Below are 12,624 nucleotides of genomic sequence, written 5' to 3'. Positions count from 1 at the left end.
TTATCTTTTGAAAAGTGCAATATTTAAGCACATCTGTCTTTCAGCCAACCCCATATCCATGCTGCCCCTCTATTCCTTTATGCCAGAGACTTCAGCGTTGCTGACAGAGCTGCTGTGTGACATGTTCCCAAGCACCTTTTGGATGTCCATGGTCACCTCATAACTCTCATCAATGTTATCTGTTACCACATCGGGAAAGCTCAATCAAATCATTAAACACAATTTGTCCTCAACCGTGCTGGAGTTCTTGACTGATCCAAATTTATTCAAGTGAAATGATTATTATTTCTAAAAGCTTTCCCATCACTGAGGTTAAAACTGGTGGGCCTCTCATGGCTGGGATTACCCTTACACCTTTTTAAACAGTGAAGGTAATATTTGCATTTCTCCTGCCCTCACTATCTATCAGTAATATCGGCCGTGACACCACAATTTCCACCCTGACTTCCCTCAGAACTCTCAGATACATCGGATCCTATGCTGGTGACTTATCAACTTGAAGGAGAACCACCCTCTCTAATACCTCGTCGATTTGTAATCCATCCAGACTTTCAATGACCTCCCTTTTCACAGTGGCTTTGACAGCATCTCCTTCCTCAGTAAGGGCGGATGCCAAGTAGTCACTTGGCACCTCAGCCGTGCCCTCCATCTCCAAGCATGAATTCCTCTTTTGTTCATTTAGCACCTCAATCTAGCCCTCTTAACCATTGTATAGCTATTTAGATGCCGAGGTAAGACTTGGATTTTCATTTATGGCAGCCACCAATGTCTTCTCATATCCTCGATTTATTTGTCTTATTTCTTTTTTTCCACTTCCCCTTTGAACTTTCCAGATTCAGCCTTGACAACACTTGGGCAGCACGGTGGCACAGCGGTTCCTACTGCTGCCTCACAGCGCCAGGGATGTGGGTTCGATTCCCGGCTTGTGTCACTGTCTTTGCGGTTCTGCACATTCTCCCCATGTCTACATGGGTTTCCTCTGGGTCCTTCAGTTTCTTCCCACAGTCTGAAACACATGCTGGTTCTTCTCTACGTCTTTAACCATTCTCTGTCTTAATTTGTCTAACCTTACTCCTACATAGGAACATCCCTGTACATTATCCTCTTTGATGACAGCCATAGAATTCTACAGCACAGACGAAGGCCATTTAGCCCATCGAACCTGTACCGACCACAATCCCACCCAGGCCCTATTCACGTTGCCTCAAATATTTACCCTGCTAATCCCCCTGACACTAGGGTCAATTTAGCATGGCCAATCAATCTAACCCACACACCTTTAGACTCTGGGAAGAAATTGGAGCACACAGAGGAAACCTACACAGACACAGAGAGAGTGTGCAGACTCCACACAGTCAGTGACCCGAGGCCGGATTTGAACCTGGCTGTGAGGCAGCAGTTCTAACCACTGTGCCACCATGCTGCCCATTATTATATTGCAGTTTTGCCCACCACTCTTTGATTCCTATTTACCTGGACAGATCAGTGGACCTGGCCCTCCCTCAATTAAATATTTTCACTCTGTATTGCTCCGTGTTCCTTTTCCACAGCTGACCTAAACCTTCTGATACTATGTTCACTGACCTGCAAAATGTTTCCCTATTGACAGTCATTTCTCTCATCCAGCCTCATTCTGTATCCAATAATACATCCTTCCTCAACAGACTGGAAACATCCTGATGGAGAAAATTCACCTGAACATAACCTAAAACTTCTTTCTCTTCTCTGCCTTTACATTACTATACACCCAGTTAATTTTAGGAAAATGAAAGTCTCCTATTGTAATAACTCTGTACATAGAAACGTAGAAGATAGGAGCAGGACGAGGCCATTCAGTCCTTCAAGCCTGCTCCGCTATCCATCACGATCATGGCTGATCATCCAACTCAATAACCTAATCCTACTTTCTCTCCATAAACTTTGATCCCATTTGCCCCAAGTGCTCTATCCAGCAGCCTCTTCAATACATTCAATGTTTTGGCATCAACTACTTCCTGTGGTAATGAATTCCGCAGGCTCATCACTCTTTGGGTGAAGAAATGTCTCCTCATCTCCATCCTAAATGGTCTACCATGAATCCTCAGACTGTAACCCCTGGTTCTGGGCTCCTCCACCCGAGTGAACATCCTCCCTGCATCCACCCATAGACCTTTTGCACCTTTGCAGTTTATTTACAAATGTGTTCCTCTGTATCCTTCCCACTAAATGGTGGCCTATAGATGACACCCAGTCATGTCATTGTACCTGTCTTGTTTCTTAGTTCTAACCTAATCGATTCTAGGACATCCTCTATCCCCAGCACTGGAATATTTTCCTTAATATTGCCACCCCTCCTTTCATTTTTTCCCCATCTTTCCTGAACACCATGTATCCAAAATGTTTAATACCCAGACCTGGACCATTTTGCACCATCATCTCCATAATATCATACATCCATGCAGTGACCTGTGCCTACAAATCATCAGCCTTATTTACCACACTCTGTGCATTATTTACTAGTCTCTGGTAAAAGGAAACATAGCTGATGGTGTCTTCCTTGCAGCAGGAGTGACCTGCATTGCATTGGCTGTGATCTGTGGATTAGTTTTATACTGGAACTGTAAACAAATGCATCTGAACTTGCAATGTAAACCGAATTTAGATCTTAATGTATTCCTTCTTACTCTAACCCAATGACTGCTGGCTGTTTATCCTCCTCCTTCAGAGTGCTCTGCAGGTAGTATCTTGATCCTGCAAGCAAGGAGGCATCATACCATTCTAGATTCACAGCTACATCAAAGTCTGTCTGTTTCTCTAATGATAGAATCCCATATCATCACTGTTTTTCCAATCTTCCTCCCTAATCGCTAAGCCAGCCATAACACCATAGGCTTAGCTTCACTCCCCAAAAGAACCATTATTTCCATCAGTATTCTGAACTGGATTCACTTTGGAGATTGAGATGCATTCAGGACTACCTGCCTGGTCTTCCTTGACAGTCATGCATTCCCTCTCTGCCTGTGGATCCTTAAACTGTGGAATGGCCACATCCAAAAATGTGCTGTCTACACAACTCTTAACCCTGTGGATGCACCACAATGACACAAGGTGCTGTTCAAATTCCAAAATCTGGAGCTCAATCTACTGACACTGAATACATTTTCTGCATCTGTAGTTTTCCAGCACATGGGCAGTGTCCAGATGTTCCCACCTGGAACAGGATGAGCACTCCACAGAAGTGAAATGCCCTACTATGCCTTCATTTATTAGATATTGAACTGACATAAGTTATAGTAAGAAGTAAATAAATAAGGACCCGCTGGCCATTCACCAATCTATGGTTTCCATCACTTTATTTCACAGAGAATTAAATATATTACTTAACTCGTAGAACCGTTTCTATTTAATTTTATCTTTATCCCAAGACTTGATTAATTAATTGAACACTAATTGTAATTGTATTAAATTATAAAATTGACTTTAAATTGTATAGTAATTAATTGATCGTTGTTCTTTACAATCGACTGATTTAAGTTGGTACACCCAGAATGCTGTGAGTTCCCAAATTTTGACCCAGTGACAGTGAAGGAACGACCATATATTTCCAAGTCAGGATGCTGTGTGGCTTGGAAGGAAATGCCCAGGTTGTAGTGTTCCCATGTATTAGCTGTCCATGCCCTTCTAGATGGTAGTGGTCTTGGATTTGGAATGTGCTAAGGAATGTTGGTGAGTTCCTGCAGCAGATTCGTTCTTGTTGGAGATAGTCATTGTCTGACACTTGAGTGGGTGTGCATGTTACTGGCCACTTGTCGGCCCAAGCCTAGATAACGTCTAGGTTTTGCTGCATTTGGACATGGGCTGCTTCACTGTCTGAGGAGTCGCAAATGGTGCTGAACATTGGGCAGCCATCAGTGAACATCCCCACTTCTGACCTTATAATGGAAGGAAGATCATTGATGAGCAACTGAAGATGGTTGGGCCTAGGACACCACCCTGAGGAACTCCTGCAGTGATGACTTGCAGTTGAGATGATTTACCTCCAACAACCACAACCATCTTCCTCTATGCCAGGTATGACTCCAACCAGCAGAGTGTTTGTATCCTGATTCTTATTGACTCCAATTTTGCTCAGGCTCCCTGATACCACACTAGGTTAAATATTGTCTTGATTTCAAGGGCTGTCAACTCACCTGTGGAGTTCAGCTCTTTTGTCCATGTTTGAACCAAGGTTGTATTGAGGTCAGGAACTGGTGGAATCCAAACTGAGCGTCAATGAGCAGATTATTGCTGCTCTGACCCTGGCCTCCTTCACTCTGCTGTCCTCCAGGATCCTTTACTCTGCTCTGACTCCAGCCTCCTTCACTCTGCTGTCCTCCAGGATCCTTTACTCTGCCCTGACCCTGGCCTCCTTCACTCTGCTGTCCTCCAGGATCTTTTACTCTGCCCTGACCCTGGCCTCCTTCACTCTGCTGTCCTCCAGGATCTTTTACTCTGCCCTGACCCCGGCCTCCTTTACTCTGCTGTCCTCCAGGATCCTTTACTCTGCCCTGACCCTGGCCTCCTTTACTCTGCTGTCCTCCAGGATCCTTTACTCTGCCCTGACCCTGGCCTCCTTCACTCTGCTGTCCTCCAGGATCCTTTACTCTGCTCTGATTCCAGCCTCCTTCACCCTGCTGTCCTCCAGGATCCTTTACTCTGCTCTGACTCCAGCCTCCTTCACTCTGCTGTCCTCCAGGATCCTTTACTCTGCCCTGACCCTGGCCTCCTTCACTCTGCTGTCCTCCAGGATCCTTTACTCTGCCCTGACCCTGGCCTCCTTTTCGCTGCTCTGCTCCATCCGTGGCCAACTTTATGCGGGAAAGCATTTTCAAGCTGATGGGATAAAGTTGAATTATCAGGGCACACTGCAAGATGCCTCCAGAAAGACCCAGCTCAGCGGAGCGAACAAGAGATTAGGGAAATGGCCAGAAGAACAGGGTCAACATTCTGCTAAGGAACAATTGCCCACAAATTTTAGTGTTAAAATTGAATTCCCTTCCAGTGTCCATGTGATGTGAATCTGATTGCCACATAAACTCAGAGTGGAACAACCAGCTCCTCAAAATGCATTTCAAAGCTCACAAAAGGGGCAACATCACGAGCTTAAACTAGAATTATTTTTCCCAGTTTCCAATTAACTGACCTCCACATAACATTCAGGACATACCCACGGATAAATTTGGTGGGTGAATGCTCACTGCATTGATATTCCAGTCTTATCCCTGCAATAATAGCGTTCAAACCATGGGGTAATGTCTGCTTTACACTGCCTGAATTTGATTTATTATTGTCATATGTATTAGTGCACAATGAAAAGTATTGTTATCTTACTGCAAAATGCCAGAGGAATCTGTTCTGTGTTTTGTTAATATTGCAAGCAGGCATTACAAGGTTATAGCCAAACACTGCTCACAAGTCAAATTGCTCAATATTTGATTTAATTTGGCACACACTCATCACCAGCATTTCACAACTACAAGATGTCCCAAAGTGCTTTACAGCCAATGAAGTATTCTTGAGACTTGGTCACTGTTGTAGGTTGGGGAACAGGGCAGTCACTTGGCACACAGAAATTTCCCACAAACTGCAATGTGACTATGTCCAGTGAGGAATAAATATTGGCCAGAACACCAGACTCTTCACCAAAATAGTGCCATGGGGTCTTCCGCATCCACCCAAAAGGGGCAGACAAGGCCTTGGTTTAATGTCTCCTCTGGAAGATGGCACTTCCGATGGTGCAGCAATCCCTCAGTACTGCATTGATAGTGTCAGGCTGGCTTATGAGTTAAAGTCTCTGGAATGGAAGCCGTACCCACATCTTTTTTACTGAGGCAATAGTGCTACCAGCTGATACATGGTTGACAGCTTTTGTTTATTCATTCGTGGGACATGGGCATCACTGGCTGGCCAGCATTTATTGCCCATCCTTAAGTTGCCCTTGGAGGGCAGTTGAGAGTCAACCACGTTGCTGGGGCTTCGAAGTCACAAGTAGGCCAGACAAGGTAAGGACGGCAGATTTCCTTTCCAAAAGGACATTAGTGAACCAGATGGGGGTTTTTCTTACAATGGTTTCATGGTCATCAGTAGATTCTCAACTCCAGATATTGTTATTGAATTCAAATTCCACCATCTGCCATGGCAGGATTCGAACCTGGGACATTTGCTGAGTTTCTGGAACAATAGGCTAACGATAATATCATTCGGCCATCACCTTCCCTGCTAACCATTAATAATAGAAGTATTGGCCTTGACACTTTCACTGTTTCAAATTTAAGGAGAAATAGAAAGTATGGAACAATAAACAAACCAGTCTTTCTAGTGATCTGATTTAAAAACCGTATCATTGATCATTCTTTTCGCTTATGTATATATTAAAATCCTTTAATTCCGACCCATCAGAAGGAAGTAGTATTGGCACCACAATGTTTTTTATGAGATGCAATTAATATATTTTCAGTCAGTGTAATACATAAACAACGCAAAGGGAGTATTTATTTTCCAACCACCCTTCAAACTGATGTCAGGAAGAAGGGGCACATTACAAGCCCAGGAAGTAATGAAACTAAAGGTGTTGCTTTCTTGAATTTTGTAAAAACAGTTGCTCATCCAAGCAATTCCTGAAGGAGCAAACTTCAAAAATACAGAGCTTCCACAATGACCAGAGAATGACAAGAGTTACAGGGTAAGTAGAGAAAGTGGCATTTACTGAACAGTGGAATTGCGTTTGCCCCATGAGGGTAACTGTTTAACTCCTTTGTACTGACTGGCACATTTACGCAATCACTTCTTGTGCAATTAACACTTGCTGTACAGTTCACATTATTTAAGTCCGAGTTGAAAAGTAAAAATACAATAGCACGGAGACAAGTGCACCGGATCATACTGAGTTCTCACACATAACTTGTATAAGTCAAGCGATGATCTTCAAGGCTCAGGGCATTGGCCGAGCGAGAGAATACGAAAAGCCGATGATCACCTTTGAATTTTATGTCCTTGGATTATGTCGACGCTGTGCAAACTTCTGTACAAAAGCCCGGGAGAGGAAATTGTTGATAAGTTGCACTGAATGTGTCACTTTACATCAATTTACTGCAACGACCAAACAACTCGATGATAATCATCCAACTGCCCAGTGTGGTTTGAATCACAGAATCCCGACAGTGCAGAACAAAGAACAATACAGCACAGGAACAGGCCCTTCAGCCCTCCAAGCCTGCACCGATCATGTGTTCTCTGGAAGTTCATCTTCCAAGAAGTAGGCCATTCAGCCCATTGAGTCAGCACTGACGAGAATCTCACCCAGGCCCTATTCCCATAACCTCACATATGTAACCTGTCAATCCCCCTGACATTAGGGTCAATTTAGCATGGCCAAACAACCTAACCTGCACATCTTTGGAGTGTGGGAGGAAACCGGAGCACCCGGAGGAAACCCACGCAGACACGGGGAGAATGTGCAAACTCCACAGTGACACAAACCCAGAATTGAACCCAGGTCCCTGGCGCCCTGAGGCAGCAGTGCTAACCACTGTGCCACCTTTGCCGTCCCTTGACGTTACTTGTTTAACATTCTCAACAACAGTGAAGGATGTTGGGTTAACTGTGCACTACTCCCAACATCAATAAGTGGCTCTTTCATATAAAACAGAAAATGTCTCAAACTCATTTCTTCCCCTGTCCCCCCAACCCCAATTCCGGTCTCACCATGTTTCCATGGCTGGGTGTGGGATTGCAATTTGAACTTAACCCACCCCTCAGGAGAGGGCACAATACCGGTTTGTAAATCCTGCGTCGTTATCCTCTCTCCTGTGTGAACTGAGTGAGGTTAGCGTTACCCGAGGATATCAGAGTCCATTTGCCATATGAGGGTGGTTGCCAGGTCTGGTTGCTGGATGTGTACTGTACCGTCTGCCATAACCCCTGTACAATCTCTATGGTTGTGGATACACACAATGGTTGGAGCTGCAGCGAGTGACTAACCCTCACCAAAAGCATTGGGCTAAGGGATCTGGAGGCCAAGTTGATGGAGCAGCGCAACAATGTGTCCATCTCTGGCATCCGAACATTAACATTGCAACTCCCCTGCTTTCTGTTCAATTGTTAAAGGTTTACTTAAAGACAAAGATCTACCCATGGCAAATTCCCATTAATTATTCAACCACAGGGCCTAACGATGAACAGTTCCTGTATGAACACACTGCCGAGAATCCAGGCCACGCACTGTCAAAACCAATGTTACTCTTTCACCTCTTGAGGAGATTAGTCAATCCCTAGAAGGGAAACATCGATTTTGGAAAAGGAGAGCATTCAATGTCACTCAATATTGATCAGAAGGGGTTGCAGGGTGGGGAAGGTGGGGAAGGTGGGGGGAAGGTGGGGAAGGTGGGGGGGGGGGTGGGGGGGTGGGGGGGCGGGGGTGGCACAGGGGGACTGGAATCTATCCCCCAACCCTCCCACAGAGCTCCCCGCCCACAGCTCCACCAGGCCTACCACAGTAGGACCCATCCCCATGGGAGGAATAGGTCAGGGGTTTCCTTTATCTCTGTGCACCCTACAAGTGTGGTTCCTCACTAGGAGCAGAGGATGGTTAAATTTAGCCAGTAGAGTCTTTCCCTATGAAACACATTCAGTACAACTTACCACGGTGAGGATTTATAGACTTCCCTCCAACCTTTTGAGTTCTAGTCCCATATAATGCTCAACGTTCACTCTTGCGGTTCGTACTAGCAGAACCCTCTTGCAATACAGGAACAGGGGGCGACCAGCTCTCAAAGCCTATTCCAGGGTTTAATGAGACCACGCATGATCACTATCTTAACTCTATCTCTTCACCATGGTCCCATGAAACTTAATACCCTTACCTAAGTTAAATCTACTTCCTAAGCATTTGATATTCCCCATGGCCCTTTAACAACACCATGGTGCACCCAGCGGTAAGACAGAAGAAATCAGAAATTCCACTCCATTGCTTTAATGAAAAGGAAGAAACCTCAGTGCAAAGTCGGGAGTTGTATGGTTGGCATTTGCGGAAAAGAAATACCCACAATTTCAGGGATGTGAGCGATGAATCTGTCGTCCAAAGCTGTATGGGGTTGGTTGTGCAGCGGGGGAGCACACATCCCACAATAATGATCAACTCAATAGCACGACTCAGCGTTATATCCTCATACCGAGCCGCAGGAAGTATAGATCCCGTTTGATAATAGGAACAGTTTGAATCCGGAGCTCGCGGATCAATGAGTAGTTCTTCGACGGAGAGTGCATTGGAACGTTAGGCTGCTCCTTAGTTTGGCTAAAGGGAGGGATTGTATCCTGATCCCAGCCCGGTAGAGACCATTCTGATCCAAGATTGGAATCAGCCAGGCTTTCAAGTGGGGTCTCACAAAAATCACAGCTCACAATAAGTCACCATGATCCCGTTAACTCAGCGTCAATTCTGCGTTTCCATCTGGCGTCTGCATTTCTTTGAGGGTGATGAGGGAGGCAGTGGGGCTTAATCTGAGCTGCCTCATTTATTGTCGCTTTTCTTCTTGTCAAGTCACTTTTTTGCACATCTGTTTTCAATATATGTACCGACCGCCTCGCGGGAAACACTCACGGGCTCAATCAAAGCCCTCCCCACCTTGATGAATGTAGTGGGCTTGTGCTACACACTATACACCAAGTGACATTACTAGGATGAGATACAATGTGTGGTGGTGACGTACTCTGTTGGGGAAGCAGATTTTGATGAGTTGGCTTTTCATGGCTTGAAACAATAGTCCGAATCCACGAAGGAATTATTCTTTTCTGTTTTCATCTTGAGGAGAACAACGTAGGCACTTGGCCCAGCTGCAATCCTCTCTGAAATCCAAATTTGCATCGCTGCTTTGGGCTCCTGCGGGAAGGGGTTTCGGGAAAGGCTCTCCATAGGGAAACGCTGCTGAGCGCCGCTAAACCTGGAATTCAAACATGCCCGTCTGCTTCTTGGCCAGCTTTGCCACCTCCTCTCTGATGGCCTTGACCAAGGCGGCGGTGGAGATGTTGGTGTAGGAGGTCTCCGAGGGCTCGTTCTCGGTCAGGCTCTGCTGAGAGGCTGCGGTGGACGGAGTCTGTGCTTGCTCGATGCACCGAGGTGGATTCGAAGGCTGCGTCTGACTGTACTGCTGATGGGGGGCGCTCTGGGAGTACCGAGTGTGTGAAAAGGCCTCAACATAACCGGGGAGAGTCACCTGAAGAGCGACGGAATTGGTTACTCAACAGCCAACTCTGGACCAAAAGCAACACAAGTTCATTTCTGAGCAGTTACACAGGAGCAATCATATAATTACTTAGAGGTGTAGATGCCGGTATTGGAATTGGGATGGGCACAGTATTAAGTCTCACAACACCAGGTTGAAGTCCAATGGGTTTACTTACCTGATGAAGGAGCAGCGCTCCGAAAGTTCGTGATTCCAAATAAACTTGGGATAATCATCTTGCCTTAGAAGAAGGGCAGTAAAGGTTCAATAGACTTGATTCCTGGGATGGAGGGCAGTCCTACGAGGACAGATTGCGTGGAAAGGGCCCGTACTCTCTCAGGTTTTGAATAATGACTGACAATTTCATTTCAGATGTATGAAATTCTTAAAAGGGCTTGACAGAGTAAATGCTAAGAAACTGCTTCCCCTGGCTGGAGTGCCTATAACTAGGAGTTGTATTCTCAGCATAAGGAGCCAGCCATTTCAGGACTAAAATGAGAAGGAATTTATTCGCTCATAAGGTTGTAGATCTTTCATATGTTCTTTCACAGAGAGCTGTGAATACTCAGTCAATGTGCATATTCAAAACTAAGATTGATAAGATCTTTGGTCACTAATAGAATCTGAGGATACAGGGATAGAATCGGGAAGGGGAGTTGAGGAAGAGGAGTATGATTTTATTCAATGACAGAACACACCTGAGGAGCCAGCTGGACTACTCACGCTCTGCTTATTATTATTCATTCAAGTTACAGGAACAAATACCAAATGTCGCACCAATACTAAACCAATGACAGGGCTCTAAACATCTACGTCTGTATTATAGCACAACTTATAAGCCAAAGGGCCTGTTTGTGCTGTAGTTTTTCTATGTTCTATTAAGGTGCTGGGGAGTAGGTACAGAGGAGATGTCAGGGGTAAGTTTCTCACTCAGAGGGTGGTGAGTGAGTGGAGTCGGCTGCCGTTGGTGGTGGTGGAGGCAAACTCGCTGGAGTCATTTAAGAGACTTCTGGATGAGTCCATGGGATTTAATGGGATTGAGGGTTATAGGTAGGCCTAGTAGGTAGGGATATGATCAGTGCAACTTGTGGGCCGAAGGGCCTGTCTGTGCTCTAGTTTTTCTATGTTCTATGTATTGTGATGAGGGATATGAGTTCTGGGATTGGAGGTGTCCAAAATGTAGGTTAGACCATAAGACCATAAGATTAGGAACAAAACTAGGCCATTCAGCCCATCAAGTCTGCTCCACTATTCAATCATGGCTGATACGATTCTGATCCTCATTCTCCTGCCTTCTCCCTGTAACCCTTGATCCTCTTATTGACCAATAACCCATCTGTCTCTGTCTTAAAGACACTCAATGACCTGGTCTCCAGCCCTCCGTGACAATGAGTTCCACAGATTCACCACCCTCTGGCTGAAGAAATTCCTCCTCATCTCAGTTTTAAAGGAGTGTCCCTTCACTCTGAGGTTGTGCCCTCGAGTTTTAGATCTCCCAGTAGTGGAAACATCCTCTCCACCCCCACTCTATCTAGGCCTCACAGTATTCAGGTTGAACATCTTCTGGGCTTCACTCCCTTCCATGGCTACATGGTTACCTGGGACAGGGAGCGGAGGGGAGGTGGGTGGGGGGGACGGAACGGGGAGGGGTGGTTTCAGGTTTGAGAGTTATCCCTCGAGATCTCCTGCGGAACTTCAATGACCAGCAGTCTCACCGCGTACAGGAAGCAGTCATGCCCCGTGCTGGGCTGAACCAGAACTTGGGGTGGAGGGGGGAGCCACTGAACATAATTCGTACAGTAAATAATCACCGCAGAGGCTCCGTTACTCCTTAAACCTACCCGCCCACGGAGCAGCAGGAGAGAATGACAATTTTACAAAGATTCAGCATACATACGTTCTCTGCCCACTGGGCCTGTGCTTCTCCATCTCCCACATATGGTGTCCAGGCATGATTGCGGTACGGTGAGGGAGCAGGGATGAAGTAGTTTGGGAATCCAGGTCTGTTGGCTGGGATGGCATAAACCGCTGGGGCTGAGCTACCTGCGGGTACATTCAACGTGTTAGAGATTCAGAATAAGTGTGAACACTCAATCAGCCAACATAAGCCTAGACTTGTTCTGACCATTCCTCCTCAGAATTTGCCAACCCTGGAAAGTACCAGAAAATGTGGCCCAATCCTCAAAGTCTTCAGCACATTATGGTTGGACACTGGTTTACACAACAGAGGGCAGTAAGTGTCAATAAAGTAGTGAGAGACTGGAGTTACGTGTAGGTCAGACCTATAAGAGCAGCAGGTTCCCTTCACTGAATGAGTTAAAGAAAGATGGAGCTTGTATTCTCTACGGAACCTCTCAGGACATTACAGCCAATGAAGTACTTTTGA

The 12,624-nt window shown here is 45.7% G+C and overlaps 1 protein-coding gene across 1 annotated transcript in view; it reads right to left on the bottom strand.

Annotated features, from left to right (window-relative positions):
• Positions 1-8,494: 8,494 nt before the first annotated feature.
• The window catches only part of kiaa1549la (KIAA1549-like a), a 284,087-nt gene continuing 279,957 nt past the window's right edge, over positions 8,495-12,624 (bottom strand). Inside the window, exons 20-21 of the mRNA XM_080191561.1 lie at positions 12,136-12,281; positions 8,495-10,229 (exon numbers count right to left, since the gene is read on the bottom strand). Of these exons, the coding sequence (XP_080047687.1) occupies positions 9,951-10,229; positions 12,136-12,281 (425 nt within the window). The 3' untranslated portion in view covers positions 8,495-9,950. The remainder of the gene's footprint in view (positions 10,230-12,135; positions 12,282-12,624) is intronic.

This window comes from Carcharhinus amblyrhynchos, chromosome 6 (genome assembly GCF_965287045.1).
Source record: "Carcharhinus amblyrhynchos chromosome 6, sCarAmb.v2.hapA, whole genome shotgun sequence".
Classification (NCBI taxonomy): Eukaryota; Metazoa; Chordata; class Chondrichthyes; order Carcharhiniformes; family Carcharhinidae; genus Carcharhinus; species Carcharhinus amblyrhynchos.
Note: the sequence above shows the minus strand (reverse complement) of the source record. Positions and strands in the feature narration are given on the sequence as shown.